The following is a 16,885-nucleotide window of genomic DNA, read 5'->3' as shown; positions in this document are numbered from 1 at the left end:
ACTGAGCAAGATGGACCTATGGTCTGACTCAGTATACGGAATCTTCCTATGTATTAGCACAAAGATCTCAGTAAATCTATTCATTTCAGATAGACTGTGGTCTAGTCATAAAACATTTACCATATATAATACAGCAATCAAAATGAAGAAATTCTAGAAGTATGTCTGGGAATAAAAATTAAAAACCTAAATGAACAATGAGGGTGGCTTTTTCTGAGGGGAATAATAACATGAATGGGATCCTCTTGTGTATGGGCCTCCCTACAGAAGTATTATAAGAACATAAGAAAAGCCCTGCTGGATCAGGCTCAAAGCCCATCTAGTCCAGCATCCTGTTTCACACAGTGGCCCACTAGATGCCTCTTGGGAGCCCACAGGCAAGAGGTATGTGCACACCCTCTCTCTTACTGTTGCTCTCCTGCAACTGGCATTGAGAGGTATCAAGCCTCTCAGGCTGGACGTGGCCCACAGCCACCAGTTGTGTCACACATTACGTGTCTGGTGAAATACACATCTGCTCCTCCATCATATGAAAGCATTAACTAGCTCAGTAAGTGTCTAAATCATAGCTGATATGGCAACTTCAACTCAACCATCTCACTTTGTCACCTCACAGTTCACCACCACCACCACCACATTATACTAATACCTAGGATAACTGAATATATAGCATTTATGCTGAGTATTCAAAGTGCTTCACATGTATTATCTTGCTGTAATGCTTACACCAGCCTTGTAAGGTGGTATGACCCCCATATTGCAGACTGGGGGAGAGGGGGCTCAAGCACAGAGTTGCTTGCTAAAAGCAACCTAGTAAACTCATAACAGAAGTGAGATTTAAATTGGGAACTACTGGATTTGCAGCTCAGTCCATTAGCCACTGTCAAATCTGGTTCAAAGTGTGGGTGTCCATTTGTTTTGATTTTAATTAGATGCCATTTCAGTCTGTGTGCTGCTAAAATTCACATTCCATCATAAGACAGTCTGCTTTAACAGTATCTTCCTCAAGAACTACTCTATGATTTCTTCTTAGTGCATGCAATAGCTTCACATTGGCTTCTGTGCATAATTCTAAGAACCAGATTTAGTATCTCTAAAAGCACTTTCACACTTCATAAAACTCAGCCAAACCTGATAGTTTGCAGGGTCAATGTTGTGATTTGGAGGTCAGAAAATACAGAGTAAGATAGAAAAACATGCACTCATCATTCAAATGCCCCATTAGTTTTACCAAAATTATCCATGAAAACACCCAGATGGTATGAGTTCCAAGAACATGTATAAGCTTGCCTCTTTCTCAGCATAGTTTCTCAGCAACTGGTCACAGATAGGATGCTATTTAGAAATGGTTTTGTTACAGGTTATCATAAACCCATGGGTAGTTTAACTGTTGAATTTAAATCATGATTTTGTTCATTTTTAGACAGAGCTCCTTCCTGAGGGACTGAATGTGTGACTTAGGCTTTCACTGCTATGCAACAATCAGATAAGACAAATCAGAACACTGGGATTGTCAATTCCCATACTTAACAGGAGCCCCTGCTCTCCAAATTGAATAGTTCAAAAGCCATAATAATAAAACAAAAACAAAAACTGGGTCAGTTGTTTGACTTTTTGGTTGTCAGCATTACCACTACTACTACATTGCTTCTTAAAAGTGTTTTGTTATCCATTTATGTACAATAGGTTGTAGGATGCAACTCCTTTGTCAGCAATTTGCTGTTTGATAGCAATAATTTTTGAGATTTCCATTCATTTTCTCCATCTCATTTGTTTATAACCAAAATCTTAGTATAACATACATCTTGAGAGTCATCAGTGATTACCTTTACTATCTCTAGTCTACGCATTAAATGCTGGAAGGATTTCTTAACTGACACCCAGGGAATTTAGTTCCCTCATTTCCTCCCTTTGCTATCACTGAAACAAAGTATCTTCACACTGCAGTCATTTGGAACATGCTCAGAAACTATTGATGTACACAGACTTTTAATTCAAGGAATAGGCTGAGGAGGAGGTGGTGGCAGCGGCGGCAGTAGTGATGAGATCTTAGTCATAAAAATGTGGCTAATGAGGTCAATCCAAGCAACTGCATTTCAAGAAAACATGAAAGACGCTGAAGATCACCCCATGGTTGCAACCATGGACTTTGAAATAGCAACTATAACTCATCTGTGCTCGTACTATGGCCAAAAGACAGCCTGTGTCTCAGCAATGGAAGATCCTTTAACTACACCCCCACCCCCGTTGAAGCAATAAGTCCCACAGATAGAAGTTGAAGATCATGGCAGGTTGCCATGGCAATGTGCATTTAATCTCACTGTTTCCAAGGCAACTGTAATGGCCCATTCTGTTCCTCTAAAGGATGTCAAAGGTAAATGAGACCTGATTAGCCAAACAGGGACATGAGTCAAAATGCTGATAGGCTACAAAGACTGAAAGCAGGAACTCTTCTCAGTAAAAAAATATGCTAACTAAAGGCATGGGGATGACTGTATAAGACCACCTCAATTTAAAACAGCTCAGGTAAGGCAGAGGGCCTCACCTGAACCTTCATGCCATTGCATGCATGCTGAACATAATGCTGCCTCTCTTCTATGTTTTCCATAGCTGGTGGCAAATAACTATGCACGTTCTGCTTTGGCTGTACACCCCATTGTTTTAAGTTTCTAAGACTAGGGCCAGATTCCCTGTTGACCATCAAGACTGTGTGTTATTCTGTCCATATAGCTCTCTCAAGGAATATGCCGAGGAATATGCTTATCATGTTTCTTGACTGAGTTCAGAGCAGCTTGAAGGAAGATATGAAACAGCAGCTTGTCTTGAGCAGCAGAGGCTAAGAAGCTGATGCATGGAAGACAAACATGCAGCATTTTGCACAAACCTGCATTTGCAGCCTACTTCTTGGGCTTTATAAAATCTTGCCCAACTTTGGCATCCCAAACAAAAAATTGTGTATGTAGGAACTGCAGAGACCCACTTTCATCTGGGACTCAGAGTCCAGCAGGAGAGCCTGAATCTTTTATTATATTTAATATATTGTTTTGAATGGAATTTATTGTACTGAACATATTGGAAGTAAGACTGAAAATATAAGGTTTATTAGCCTTATAAGCTAATGTACCAGCTCTTGCAGTTGATAAATTATGGTGCTTGGAATGTTACAACATATATAAACATTCCAATGGAAAGTGGTTGTGACCTACATTTAGCTTTGATGCCAAACACAAAAACCATAGCTGAGTCTTTGATGAATTCATTAAAAACATCACCGTCTGCCTCCAAACCAAACATATTCCTTCAGCTGAATCCCAAAGAGAAGCAGATGAATTCAATGCCAAAGACCTCCTCATACAGCAATTCACTCTACATACAGAGAGATTTCCCTTTCTTCTAATTGCAACTGTGTATTCTGTATGTTTAAAGAATACAGTGAAACACAGGGTCAGTATATTAGCTTTATATTTGAATTTCACAGACAGGTTCATTTGCAGATCAGAAGTGTGAAGGAGTTTTGGCTTCATAAGACCAAGCAACCAGTTAGGTCATTGCTTCCAGAGGGCTAGCCATGTTATTCTGTTGCAGGAAAAACAAATCGTCTTGGGGGACTTTAAAAATTAATCAACTTATTTTAACACAAACCTTTGTAGACTAGAGTCCACTTGCATCTGGTGAAGTGGACTGTAGTTCACAAAAGCTTATGCTAAAATAAATTTGTCTTAAAGGTTCCAGTTAGGTTATGGAACAGTTGGAAGTAACTTATTCTTCTTGCTCCTGTGTGGAAAACAAATGCAGCAGCTACAATCCATGGTTTCCTTGAATAAAGGGGATGTTGGGGAGTTGGAAAACCTTTTGAGGAATAGAGAGGTCAGTATATTCAACCAATAGGCATCAGTGTATTTTAAGCCAATCATAATAAATCCTAAAACAAATCCAACCTGAAAATAATTCTTGCACCATAATTTGAAAGTCCATAATCCAGGGTCACCACATGCAATGTTTTTAATACACAGGCATTAAGATCATGCACAGGTCTGTTTTATTCAAATCGCAAGCAGGTTCCCAGAGTTCATACAGATGGTGAAACAGGCACACATAACTTTCACAACACGAAGAGTTACTCCAATCTGCACCCATGAAAGGAAAATGCTATGTGTAAAGTCCAGTATATCAGATGCCAGATTTCCAGAGATTCTGAAAACACAACAGCTCCGAATGATAATTTCAGTGGAAGCGTTTATGTTCTCAACACAATTTAAATATTACACTGTTTAGGCCTTTTCACTTCATTAATCGGAGGCTCTCAGGTTTTTTAAGGGTATGAATGCATTAGAGCAGAAGGAAATCTCCAATGCATTTAGACAGCTTAGGGGAGCTGAAATAATTTGTGATCAGATTATTCCTTGACTCCATTTGTGCTCCTTTGTTAATGGCTCTAACAACTTCCCCAGGCCACTCTTTTGCATCTTTATACTTGGGGACCTTAGCAGCATCAGCTCTATACTCTGCACATTTTGGACTACCAGAATGACCCTTTTAAGCAGCAAGTCAGCAGACAAAGCTTTTCAGTTTTACAAGAGCTGAACCAATTGCCTAAACTACCCTTGAATAAGAGACTTTCTAAACAAAGCACACTTCTAATACTACTTTTCAGGCTCAGAGCCAATCACAGTACAAGTCAAGCCAACATTTTCTATAGACCATTTCTTCAGCCATTTGAATCTCACAGAGCAAGGATGCCCTCTAGCGAAGTAATATTATAATTCTAGCAATTCAAGTGGAGAGAAATGCAGCAGATATGGATTTCTTGTAAACTTGCAGCTGAGAACGTGAGAGAAAAAAGACAGTATCATGAACATTTGTGTTCTGCTAGAGGTCGTATTATGTAAATGGAGTTTGGGTTCATAGTCTAACTTACTATTTCCCCAAACTTCAGAAACTTAATTTCCATAATCCCTTCCGGAAAAAGAAATCATCCATTTCAACCAGTACAATCATAGTAGCAGGTCAGATCAAATTTATCTCATGCTGTCAAGGTTTCCCTCACAGGCCTCCCAAAATCCCCATTATTCCTCAAAGAGGGCATGTCATTTATCTCAGCATTTGATTCCTTCATTAAGTCACTTCAACAGATGCATCAAGGGCTTTGCCAAGTGGAGTCTGCCTCCTTAAAACTGAAAAGCTAACTGAAGAGCAAAGTAGGCCATAAGAAGTGCAAATGGACAGTGTGCGATAGGCATACTCTGGTTAAAAAAGGAGAGTTACAGTTCACTACAAGCATAGTGTTTTTTTGATGACTTTGATACATGACGACCAATGAAAGTGTCACCAGTTTTAAGCCCCCTTTCACCAAAGAAAACTTCTAAAAGTAAGAACTGGAATCTGAAGATGTGTGAAGCCCAATTGCCCCCAGCAGTGTTCCCTCTAACAGGGATTCCCAGATGTTGCTCACTACAACTCCCAGCATTCCCAGCTGTAATGGTCTTTGGCTGAGGATTAAGGGAGTTGTAGTCAACAACATCTGAGAATCCCTGTTCAAGGGAATGCTGCCCCCCCAGATATTTTAGCATTGGAGGAACAGGCCTTCTTTGCTATCAATGGGAGCAGATGCATGTCTGTCCTCAAAGCTCAAATTCCCCACTTCCTTTCCAGGATACTTTCAATACTCAAGGGAGACAGAGTCCCTCCCCGACTTCTACCAAGAGGGTATTTGCATGGGTGGGGAAAGATTTAGGATTCAAGGATATGAAACCAAAACCCTACTCCCTCGTATCTTCCAGACTCTTTCAGTGGTAAAGGGCAGCCCCCCTCTGTGCTGAAAGTATCCTTGGACTAAACTGGCAGGCAAAATGGCTCAGATTCATTCCTCTTGGCTCATCCTTGCGTTTTAGAGTTTCAAATTAATGTTTCGCTGCTCTTTCCACATAGGGCAATAGTGGCAGTAACACACAAAAATCCACAGCAACATGCCACTTCTAACATGGTAGCATGCTATCTCTTTACAAAGAAAAGGGTGCTCAGCCTCAATTTAGTGACAGAATATATGCAGGAACATACCTGACATGGTTATATACAATCTGCCCTCATAGCCTCATCATTACCATAGCAAAGACTAAAGGACACAGTCTTCTTTATTATCCTCCCCAAATGCAAGGATCTAGCCGAGGACAGTGAGCAAAGTTACCCAGAGAGAAAACACAAATGTTAATGGCAACACAAAAGGCTACAGTGTATCCCATGCCACCTCTCTTCCTTAAACACAGGATTTATAACAATAATTTGCATCCATATATCATTTGTACCAGATTGGCCAAAAGGCAACATTAAGTAGAGGATAAGATACTGAACTTATGATTATGTTTTTACATGTCTGATATTGCTTGGGAACATATTTTGCAAGCCATTTAATTTCCTGCACCTCAGTTATTCCAAATAAAAATGGGATAAATCGCTTAATTTGCTCATTACCGGAAATTAAAGCCAAAAACAGGAAGAAAACAATGATCCCAAATTCTCTAACTCAAAAAGCCACAAAGGGTGCTGGGGTGAAAACCCAGCTGAAAAGCACAGAGATCTATCTGTATGAAGAGCAACGTATAACCTGAGGCACACTACAAATGATTATGATGAATGCAGATACACACTCCTCTGTGTAAGCCCTGCAAAAGACCACCAGTTGTACACAGGATTTCCTCTCTGGCCAAAGGAAAGTTTTCTCTAGAGGCATATAGTGCTCCCCTATAAATCCCAGATGTATTCCAAATAATACATGAAGCTTTAAAATCCTGACTGATTTTGCAGGAAGATTAGAGTCAAAGCATTATTATTTAGCATTGTAATTATGGAATTCTTCCCTCCCTTTCAAACAATAACAGCTGAACTCCTTCACCTGAGAAAGAATTCTTCCCCCCCACCTTTTCCTAAATCTCTGTGTTACTTTGAACAGAAACCAAGAAGCAAATAATTAGAGGTGGCAAATTGAGATCAGAAGCCTTAAGTTATGAAATCTAAGCAATAAGGCCTCTCTTCACTTTGCACTGTAAACATACCCACTGCCAAACCCCAAAGAAACCACTTTAGAGAACATTTACAATCACTACTTAAACAGGAGGCCAATCCCCCAAATTATTTAGGTTTATAATTTCTACAGCTATAGAAATCTATACAAATGCCTACTTTTAAGCTTTTTGCATTGTCTGCACAAGGTCCTAGCACTTTGTTTTAGTGACAGGCAACAGCCTTCTGTATGCAGATGGGAGTTTGGGCGGCTCTCATTATCTGCAGACTACCTGTGGTTTCACATACCCGACTGTGACTTAGAGACCCAGTTTTATTATCCACAGGTAGAAAAATAGGCAAAATTTGCCTATTCGTGGTTTTGAGTGGCCAGAAATGACTGCTGGTGTCATTTCTGGCAGAGAGTCATTTTGTGGCTCTTTTTTAAAACAAAAAAAGTTGGAGGGTAATATTTGACTGTTTTCGGGGGGCATTGCTGGAGACTTGGAGAATAAGGTACTGTCCCTTTCCTCTCTTATTTCTTCCCCGCTTACTTTTTTGCCCCCTTCCTTCACACTGACTCAAGATTTCATTATTCACCGTTTCCATATTCTTGCCTATAGGTGAGAACAGGATCCCCATGAATAATGATAGCCACCTGTACAGAAAGGGGACGGATCTAGTGCTGAAAAATCCATATTTCTGGGGGGAAGTAGAAAGAGTCCCAGAAACAGAAAATGGTAGAAGAGAAGGCAGCTATTCAAGAACTTTACATACAGTTCTTGGAGCATTTCTGCCTGTATTATATAAAGACCAAGCTTTTTTCATAGGTTCAGTTGGGTACGAAGAAATGTGGAGAGTGGACTGATTGGGGTCATGCCCACTGCCCATGCATTTAAAAAAACCTCAACAACCAAACACAATTTGCCTCCTATGTACATACATCATAATGCATAGAGGAGTTTCTGTACACACAATCCCTCTGTTTTCTAGGGTTCCAGATCTTGCTGCTTGAGTTTGGCTGTTACATAATTGGCAGTGGTGGTCCAAGACATGTTGGTGCCTGAGACAAAGACAACTTGACACCCCTCCATTAATAAATAGTGCACCACAACAGGAGGAGGAAGGGTGGTGGCACGATGATGGGGTGGCAGGAACCCAGCACTTGCTGCCCTGTATCCCTCCTTGCACCTGAGGCAACCACCTCACCCTGCCTCATGGAAAGGCCACCCCACTCCTTCGGCCCTGTGCAAACCTATCTTGGAACATACTGAGGGCAGGGGCAGAGCCAATAAGCTCAAACCATTCCTTCCACGCATTCATCTGGACACAAACGAACATAGGAAAAGAACTACTAACCTACATGGAAGTTATATTGTACTGGAAATTCTCTTTTAAAATTAAATACATTCAATCACACAACTATGTATAAATATCTCCCAACGTGACTGACTCCGTTTCAAATGCTATATAAGTCGCCATCAGGGTCCTGTTGGGAAGGTATATAGGAAGAACAAAGGAGAGAAGCCCTCTTCACGCCGAGTCTTGTGAGAGACTGGTTCCTGTCTGAGATGCCATTCAAACCAACACAATCATGAGTTCCGGAGGTCTGCCTGAATTGTACTACCCCAGCTGCTGCAGAAAGCTGAAAACCACCAGGAAAAGCAGCCGCTGAAAAGGGACCCGTGACTCAGCATCCACCAGAGTCCGCATCAAAATTTTGATCAGAGTTTAACTGAGAAGGACGATCCGCAGGAGCAGCCTTGTTCTGCCTGGGGATTGCTCACCACCTGGAATGAGCTGCGAATTAGCTCCTTGTTGAAGTCCACCATTGCTCCTTTCACAAAGCTTAGGCTGTCCACGTCAACAACCACTCGAGCGCCACCTTGTTCAAAAACCCTAGAAAGAGATCCGGAGAATCTGCTAGGGCACTTGCACAGAAGCTTTGGAGGAGATATATTTATCTTTTACACTTGCTTACTGCTTTTCAACCTATGGCCCCAGAGTTAAAATTAAATACAAAAATACAATAAAGACACAGTGCAATACTATCAATAAATGACAGTGTAAACACTACCACAAACAGTGGCTGATGTCCAGACTAACGTTTCGCATGCCAAATAACATTTCACATGAACAATAGGAAAGAAGCAATCCTCCCCTCTGCAACCCTCTTTGCCTCCCCCCACAAAAGGAGGGGCTCCCAGAAGTCCCCCAAAGGCTTGGGACCCTCAGGGACATAATTTTAGATGATTGAAAATCACCTCCCCTCCACACTGCACAACATGTTATTTAATGCACGCAGCATCAGTTTGGATGTCAGCCAGAGAGATCTCCCATCTCAATTCCCAAGAGACCTGAAGGCATGATGGAACAAATAATTCTTCAAAAATTGTCTAAAAACAAAAAGAGATGGAGTAGCACGGACCTTCCAGGGTTTAAAATTTTCCACAGAAATTTTTCTTATATGGAAAATGAAAAAAAATTGAAAATTTTCCATTTCTAAAAATTCATTGGTTTATAACAATTACTAGTAACAACAAATGAATGCCTATTAGGCAGCATTTTCAAAGCTGTCATTAATGTTTTTTCCAGACAATTACTCCTAGGAAGCGTGTGACAGAGTACACATAGTTACAACATGTGGAGCCAGACTCAAGTATTGCTAGGGGATCTCTGAACCAAGGGCTAACTCGTGTGTAGATACAGGCGAGGGAGAGGGGCTTTCAATGCAAAACATTCAAGATTTATTAAAAGAGAACCTACACACATACACACACACTCTCTCTCTGAATAGGGAATTGGCAAGATATATGATTTATGTGGGGAATTTGGCACACAATTCCACTGGTGAGGATTATTAACTCAGAAAGACAATACATCCAAACAGTGCAATTGAAATGAGTGGGGAAACCATTAAGTTCTGGGAGGAACAGCTCCTGGAGTGTCTACCGGCAGTCTCGTAAAGCTACTTGGGGGATGGACCCTAGACAGAATCTATTCAATTCATTTTTTACTTCTAGTTATCTACCTTTCAGAGGGGCAAGAGCAACAAGGGGTGATTCTAAAGGAAGAGTTTCTATACTATTGAGGTGGAAAGGTGGGGCAGAGGCTGTCTCCTTAATGGAGCCAGAGTTTTGCTCCTGAGTCTATTTTCTTGGAAATTCAGGCCAATTGAACTAGCAAAAGGCATGTAGTTGGGATTTTTCAGGGTTTGATTTAATCATAGATTGCTAGTCCTTTTCACTAAGCCAATCAATTCACTAAGCCAATCAATCAATCAAGAGAAGAGAAGAGAAGAAACCTCATTAATGCCAGGGTGGGAAATGCTCCAACTGGGGAATGTTTTCTATTGTTCCATTTAATTGAGTGATGTGGTTTTAGCTTATGCAAACCAGATTCCGATGTGGTTGCAGATAACTTCCTCTGGGTTTTCCCAGGTCACTGATCCCACAAGGACCCATTCAGCCCATCCCTTGCAATCGAGGGAGAGGAGCTAAGAGGCCACCTTCTCCCACATCCAATTTCAAAATGCCTTTTTCTCTTTGGTCTCTGGTAGCACCAGTCTGGTCCTAGAGATCCTGGCTCTGCCTGGGAGACCCTCCAGTGTGGTCTGGGCTGGAAAGGGGGCTATTATAACACTGTTTTACTGATTTCTTGAGTATTCCAATAAAACTTAATTTACTTCCATATAAAGCTTTTAATTTATTTCAACATTTAAACCATATTAAGTGTCCTTACTGATCTCCCCTGATCCCAAACACACACCTCAGTTCAACTGCTTGGCTACTTGAAAAACAGAGAGATGTAGCATGTAAAATTAATACTGTTTTTTTTTTAAAAAAAAAACAAACTAAATATATAGGTCCAATAACATACCAAATCAGTTCACATCTATTTAGGGCACTGGGAAAAACTGCATAAGTTTTTCTCAGAAACATTTTAATGCAAGATTTGTGCAAATGAAAAAAAATACATGCATGGAAATATTTTCCAGAAAATTTTCAATTTAAAGTTTTCTGGAAAACCCACATCTCTGCACCCAAGGGGTGTGTGTGTGTGTGTGTGTCTGTACGTGCGCACACACAAGCTTTTAGGTTACATTTCAATTAATTTTAGATCTCACTCAGATTCAGTCAGGAAGGTCCCACTCTGAATATGTGCACGCACACACACTACCTTGATACTGCTAGCCAGAACAAAACTCATTCTGCACACAGATGAAAAAAAGTGGAGAGAAAACTGACCTACACCATCAAGATGTACAGTCTATCTGACCTTCCTGAGAGTCAGCATGGGTGCTACAGCCTCCGTGAGCTTACAGCAGGGGTAGGCAATCTTGGCACTCCAGCTGTTGTACTACAACTCCCAGCAGTTGGACAGCCAATGCCTATCCCTGCCTTAGAGAATGCCTGCCCCTTATAGGCTCCCTTGCCCTCTAAGATGAAAACAGGTGTAGCCCTACTGCACATTCCATCTATCTATCTGTTAGAACTAGGCCAACTAAAAAGGGGGCTCCCTTGTTCATGGTCCCACCGCTCTTGGACATCTTTCCAAGAAAGGCCTACCATAGCTGGACCCTTTAACTTTTCAGGAAGGTGAACAAGCTTTTAATTTTATATTGTTGATTTAATTATTACTTTCTGTATTTTGTGTGATGCTTATGTGTTACCCACCTTGAGTTTCTAGATGAGAAAGAAAAGTCAGATTCCATTTTTAGAGGCAAACAAATGACCTAGTGTAGGATGTTACCATGGGGACTCGAGAGGACATGTACAAGTCCAATAGTGGAAAATAGTACAAAATTTTCTAGATTCACCCTCTCCCGCTCTCATTGTCTCTCCCATAATCTTTGCCCTCACCTGTCATCAGATTTGACAACTGTATCCAAGGAAAACTTGTACTGGAAACCAGAACAGCCACCTCCTTCCACCTGCAGCCTGAGGAATTCAGACCCTTCTGCAATCTCCAACAGCCTCTGTTCAAACAAGAAAAAAGAATGCCAAGACACAGGCAAGATTTATAGGGAAATATTTAGCAAACACTTGAAATCCCCCTTCAAACTAGCAAGAGCCCTCAAAGGGATGGTGAGCAACAAAGAGAGAGCAACACAAAGGGAAATATACACTCACCTAGAGTGACTCTAGCTCAAGCCTCAACACATTTTTTTTGGTTGCAGGAGCCAGCTAGGGATGTGGCATTGTGCACAGAACTGCACCTCTGTGGTTAGAAGGTGGCGTGGGTGCCTCTTTAAGGGTGTGGGAGGCTGCACTCACCCCTCCCGCCACATTCCCCCCGCCAGTGCCGTTTGTTCCTAAAAACCTTCGGGGCGGCAACATACCGCCCTGCCGCCCCGTTGCTCTCATTGGCTGGAAGTACCAGGCACGTGTACGCACGCAACAGGCACCTGTGTGCCCGGTACTTCTGACCACTTCCGGCCGATGAGGGCAACAGGGCGGCAGGGAGGTATGCTGCCACCTTGAAGGTTTTTAGGAACAAACGGCGCAGGCAGGAGAAAAGTGGCAGGAGGGGTGAGTGCACCCTCTCCCGCCCTTAAAGGGCCAACCCCAGGGGACTTCGAACCGCCCCATCTCCGAACCTGTTCAGAGGCCCGTAAAAGGGCCTCCGAACAGGTTCATGCACATCCCTAGAGCCAGCCCAAAAATTTAGGAACCAGACTGCCCTCTTCTCCATGGGGGCAGACTCACTGGCTGCCCACCCTCAGCAATGCCTTCTATTCTATGTGGGTGGGGAGGCTGACTTACCATTTGACCCCAGTAATGCCCTCTGTTCTGAGGGGCAGATTCACTGCTTGCCCCCAGCAGCACGCTCCATTCGGGGGAGGGGGGGGACAGACTCCCCACCTCACTTGCTCCTCCTGGTCATAAGTATGTGGCTCAGGGTAGCCATGAGACACAACCTGGTTGGACACAACCAGGAGGAGAAGTGAGTAAGCAGGGAAGTGGCGAGTTGCTTCTTCCTCTTCCTGGCTGTATCCATCTGGCTCAGGCCAAATGACCAGGAAGAGGAGGGAGAAACCCACCCCTGCCTTGTTTGCTTCTGTCCAATCACCTGGCTCAAGTGCCATGTTTAAATTTCAAGGTGCCAAGGTAAGCTGGCTCCTAGGAACTGTTGAGCCCTACACAACATACACTTTATTCCAAAGATGAATGGGTTGCTCATTACAATCTCAGGACTGATATATGCGTGAGACCCTTTACTGACACAAAGTGAAAGCAAGCCCAACTGTTCCCCGCCCCCCCTGGATTGGGCACTCTACCACAAACTTAGATCCTAGTTTGCTCTGGTTCTGCAAATTATCAGTACCAGGTAAGCAGTTCATACCAAAGAATGCCACACTGATGTAGGCAGGTAATAGGAGATTGTTAATAAAATAGTGTCAAGGCAAACATATGTTTATCTGCACATTGTATAAGAGTGTGTGAATAAGCACACCCAGCAGCCGACTACTCTGAAATCCAAGAGGCACCAGGACATTACATATGCCTAAGCCTAGTAACTGGCAAGGAGCCATACCTTTACACAGCTCTCACTGAGGTGGATCTGTCCCTCATTAGAATCATGTTGGGTTTCTCCAGAGGCAGAGGATGTGACCCACTGCACTCCTACCCTTGGTGCACAGGCACTGTTCTGTGAGCCATAGGTTGGGGTCCTTATCCGTTGCCAGGGAGCAAGAGAATGGCTGTGTGGGAAAGATAAGGAATGACATGTCTAAACTGTAAAGATAAAAAGGACAGCAGAAATATAGGCATAATAAAAAAAGAAGAAGCAATTAGAGTCAGATTCCAAGAACTGTAAACACAGGGTCAGGGATGGGCTTTCTGGGAAAAACTCGAATAATATTTCTGGACCTATGAGCTAGAATACTAAAGATGTGGAACTGGTGAAAGCATCTATAACACTGTTCTGGCAGATGAAAGCAATAAGCCTCAGATCCAAGCAGTAGGATCAGATTGTGTAGATTTCTCTTGCTATGAGGGCTCTTAACTTGCACACAGGGAAACAAAGCACATCACAACACATTATCTTTCCTAGTACCTCCTCTAGAAGGAAGAACATTTCAGAGCACTAAGAATAAAGCAAATGTCCTTACAAAACCGTTGTTGCCACTGTTCCCTCTAAAGTGTGCGCATGCTCACTCACAAGTTTTCTGACGTCCACTCAATTAATTGTAGATCCCATTTGGGCTGAATTAGGAAGGCCCCACTCTGAATGCATATGCACACACTGCCTTGATACTGCCGCCCAGAACAAAACTCATTCTGCAGAGATGAAAAAAATTAGAGGGACCACTGTTTGTTGCTCTAGACATTTTCACCCCAGGCAAAGGAGAATGTTTTTACTCCAGGTACTGTGACTCCTGAACATCAGAAGGAAGCTGAATGAAAACCCACTGCACCCTGTGGAGCTGGTCTGAGACACTCTCTTCAGGCTGCCTACTCAGTCCTTACGATGGTGTTCAAATTGGGTTTAAGCACTTCCTACTAGGCCTGGGGACAAGTTTTTAAAAGTTTGGGTATATACCAAGGAAATAATTTCTTTCTCAGCATGTTCCTTCTAACCTGTTTGTCCCTACATGCATTCTGAGTACTCCTTTTCTTCATTCTGCAGAAAAGTATTTTTCTAGCTAAATATTCATGGGTTTACTCTGGCATTTAAGTAAACTCAGGGGATAACATAATCATCTTGTACGATAGCTATAGAAGATTTACTGTGACAATCCTTAGATTCCTCCGATCAGGAAGGAGAAATTGCTGCCTATAATAACTTTATCACAATCTTAATTGCTTTACTGAAATACAGAAACAGATGCCTATACATGTTAAAGAGGAAATTGCAAACCATTTTACTGAAATGAGTAATATTTATTTTCATTGGCTCCCTGACACTGGGCACCCTTAGGTACATCACAAACCAGACCATCATCTATAGTTATTTTTTCCACTGTACTGTTGTCATTATCCATATGCCTGAACCTTTCCTGAACTCCGTGAAACTCCTGGTCTCAACACAATCTTTTGGTTGCAAAAATCTGTAGGTTAATTATGCAGTACAAAAAGAGGATTTCTTTTCATCTTCAGTCTTTCAATTTTTCTTAACATCCCCTTTGTTCTTCCCTGGATAATTTGCTGTTTTGCTCCATGAATCTTTCTCTCAGTTAGTGTGGCAGCGATGCAACATTATTACAGCATAGGACTCTTGAGTTCAATATATAGACTTCCTGTATGATTGTTTCAGCCAAGACCTGCACTTTTCCCAGAGCACTAAAGAACAAGCATTTATACACTTGCAAAGCTATCACTGGCTCACCTTTATTTTCATTCTTTTAACATGGAAACAGATTGGAAGTACAGTTGTAAAAACAAAAATTAACTCAGTGAATGGAACATGCCTAACATTGCTGTTATTTATTCTATAAAATGCATTAGCAAACCATTTCTTTGTGAAGGAGTGGACAAGCTGAAAGTGAATTAATGCAACCTGCTCAGTCTATATGGTGCTGGAAAATCACCAATGGCCTTGGAAAACTCTCAAGAACCATAGGTTAGGGGGAACATTAAAAAGCACTTTGCCCATTTACCTTTTGTTACGTGAAAAACATATTCTACTCTTATTTTATTTTTAACTCTGACACCTGCGCCTCTCAAGAAGACTGCTGTAAGGTTCAAACAATCTGCAACACTTTTAAACAACTACTTGCTCCAAGAACATATTATTATTATTATTATTATTATGTTTATATCCCGCTCTTCCTCCAAGGAGCCCAGAGCGGTGTACTACATACTTGAGTTTCTCTTTTCACAACAACCCTGTGAAGTAGGTTAGGCTGAGAGAGAAGTGACTGGCCCAGAGTCACCCAGCTGGTTTTTATGGCTCAATGGGGATTTGAACTCGGGTCTCCCCGGTCCTAGTCCAGCATTCTAACCACTACACCACGCTGCCATATACCAAGTCAGAGCATTGGTCCATCTAGCTCAATATTGTCTACACAGACTGACAGCGGCTTCTCCACGGTTGCAGGCAGGAGTCCAGCCCTATCTTGGAAATCCCACAGGGAGGGAACTTGGAACCTTCTCCATGCAAGTATGCAGCTGCGACTTTTCTTTATCTGTATGACTCATTATGATTCTTTGGGATTCCCACCACCACCCCCAAGAGAAGTGGGAAGCCTGGAGTTAAAAGCCACACCATTACGTCCTACAAGGTAGGAAGCACAAGGGGCAGATCCCTTGGCGGGACTAAGAGAGTGCCAGCTTGGGAGTAAGGCAGGTCTGCGAAATAAAAGCCCTGGGATGACTCGGTTGCACCATGCACTGTGAACTATGGGTGAGAACTCCGCCTCGCTGAATGAGCGTCATATAAAATGGAGAAAGAGACGACTACCTGCTCTGCCCGCAAGACCTCAGGCTCCTAAAGCAAGCAAGCACAGCCCGTGCCGCCATCTTGCTCCTCCCTTCTGCGTCGCTATTGGAGGAAACGTACGATATGCCCCGCCCATGCAAAAAACCAATTGGTACGGAGCTGAAGATGCTTGATCCATTGGGAACAAAGGAAGTGTGGCGGAAAAGATCACATGGCTCGGACCGACTTCCACGCCCCTAACGGGCTGAGAGGGAAGGAGGGCGGAAGTCTAAGGAAGTATTATTCTTGAAGCACGTTGATTGGGTGTCACTATGACGTCAAGGAAAGAATTCGTGAGGGCACGCCTCCTACTCTCCGGTGGGAGTTTCGTGTGGGAGGCGAACTGGTTGTTGCTCTTGCCTTAAGCTTAACGTTTTCTCTCGACAATTATTGTAATTGCAGATAAAACACTTTGACAATTTTTGTTTTTTCTTTTCTTTTGAGCATACATGTTTGTGTTGATTCA

The 16,885-nt window shown here is 42.4% G+C and overlaps 1 protein-coding gene across 2 annotated transcripts; it reads right to left on the bottom strand.

Moving 5' to 3' along the window:
* Positions 1-3,444: 3,444 nt before the first annotated feature.
* On the bottom strand, positions 3,445-16,628 carry ISCA2 (iron-sulfur cluster assembly 2). Of its 2 annotated transcripts, none has more exons than XM_053282882.1 (4): positions 16,399-16,628; positions 13,534-13,699; positions 11,859-11,974; positions 3,445-8,895 (listed from the first exon to the last, which is right to left on the bottom strand). In XM_053282882.1, exons 1-4 carry the CDS (start codon positions 16,458-16,460, stop codon positions 8,721-8,723), a joined length of 519 nt encoding a protein of 172 aa, XP_053138857.1. In that variant the 5' UTR covers positions 16,461-16,628; the 3' UTR covers positions 3,445-8,720. The 2 variants fall into 2 exon arrangements, with proteins under 2 accessions (XP_053138857.1, XP_053138859.1); XM_053282884.1 differs by having other exon boundaries at positions 16,402-16,625.
* Positions 16,629-16,885: the final 257 nt, after the last annotated feature.

This window comes from Hemicordylus capensis, chromosome 1, assembly GCF_027244095.1.
Source record: "Hemicordylus capensis ecotype Gifberg chromosome 1, rHemCap1.1.pri, whole genome shotgun sequence".
NCBI lineage: Eukaryota > Metazoa > Chordata > Lepidosauria > Squamata > Cordylidae > Hemicordylus > Hemicordylus capensis.
Note: the sequence above shows the minus strand (reverse complement) of the source record. Positions and strands in the feature narration are given on the sequence as shown.

What these genes read in the sequence shown, in the direction of transcription:
- ISCA2 (XM_053282882.1), bottom strand. Translation starts at nt 16,460, where the DNA reads ATGGCGGCACGGGCTGTGCTTGCTTGCTTTAGGAGCCTGAGGTCTTGC. An exon ending in TCTTGCGGGCAGAGCAGGTA is followed by an intron (nt 13,700 to 16,398) that starts GTCGTCTCTTTC and finishes TTTCCCACACAG; the next exon opens with CCATTCTCTTGCTCCCTGGC. An exon ending in GTTGTCAAATCTGATGACAG is followed by an intron (nt 8,896 to 11,858) that starts GTGAGGGCAAAG and finishes ATCTCTTTCTAG; the next exon opens with GGTTTTTGAACAAGGTGGCG.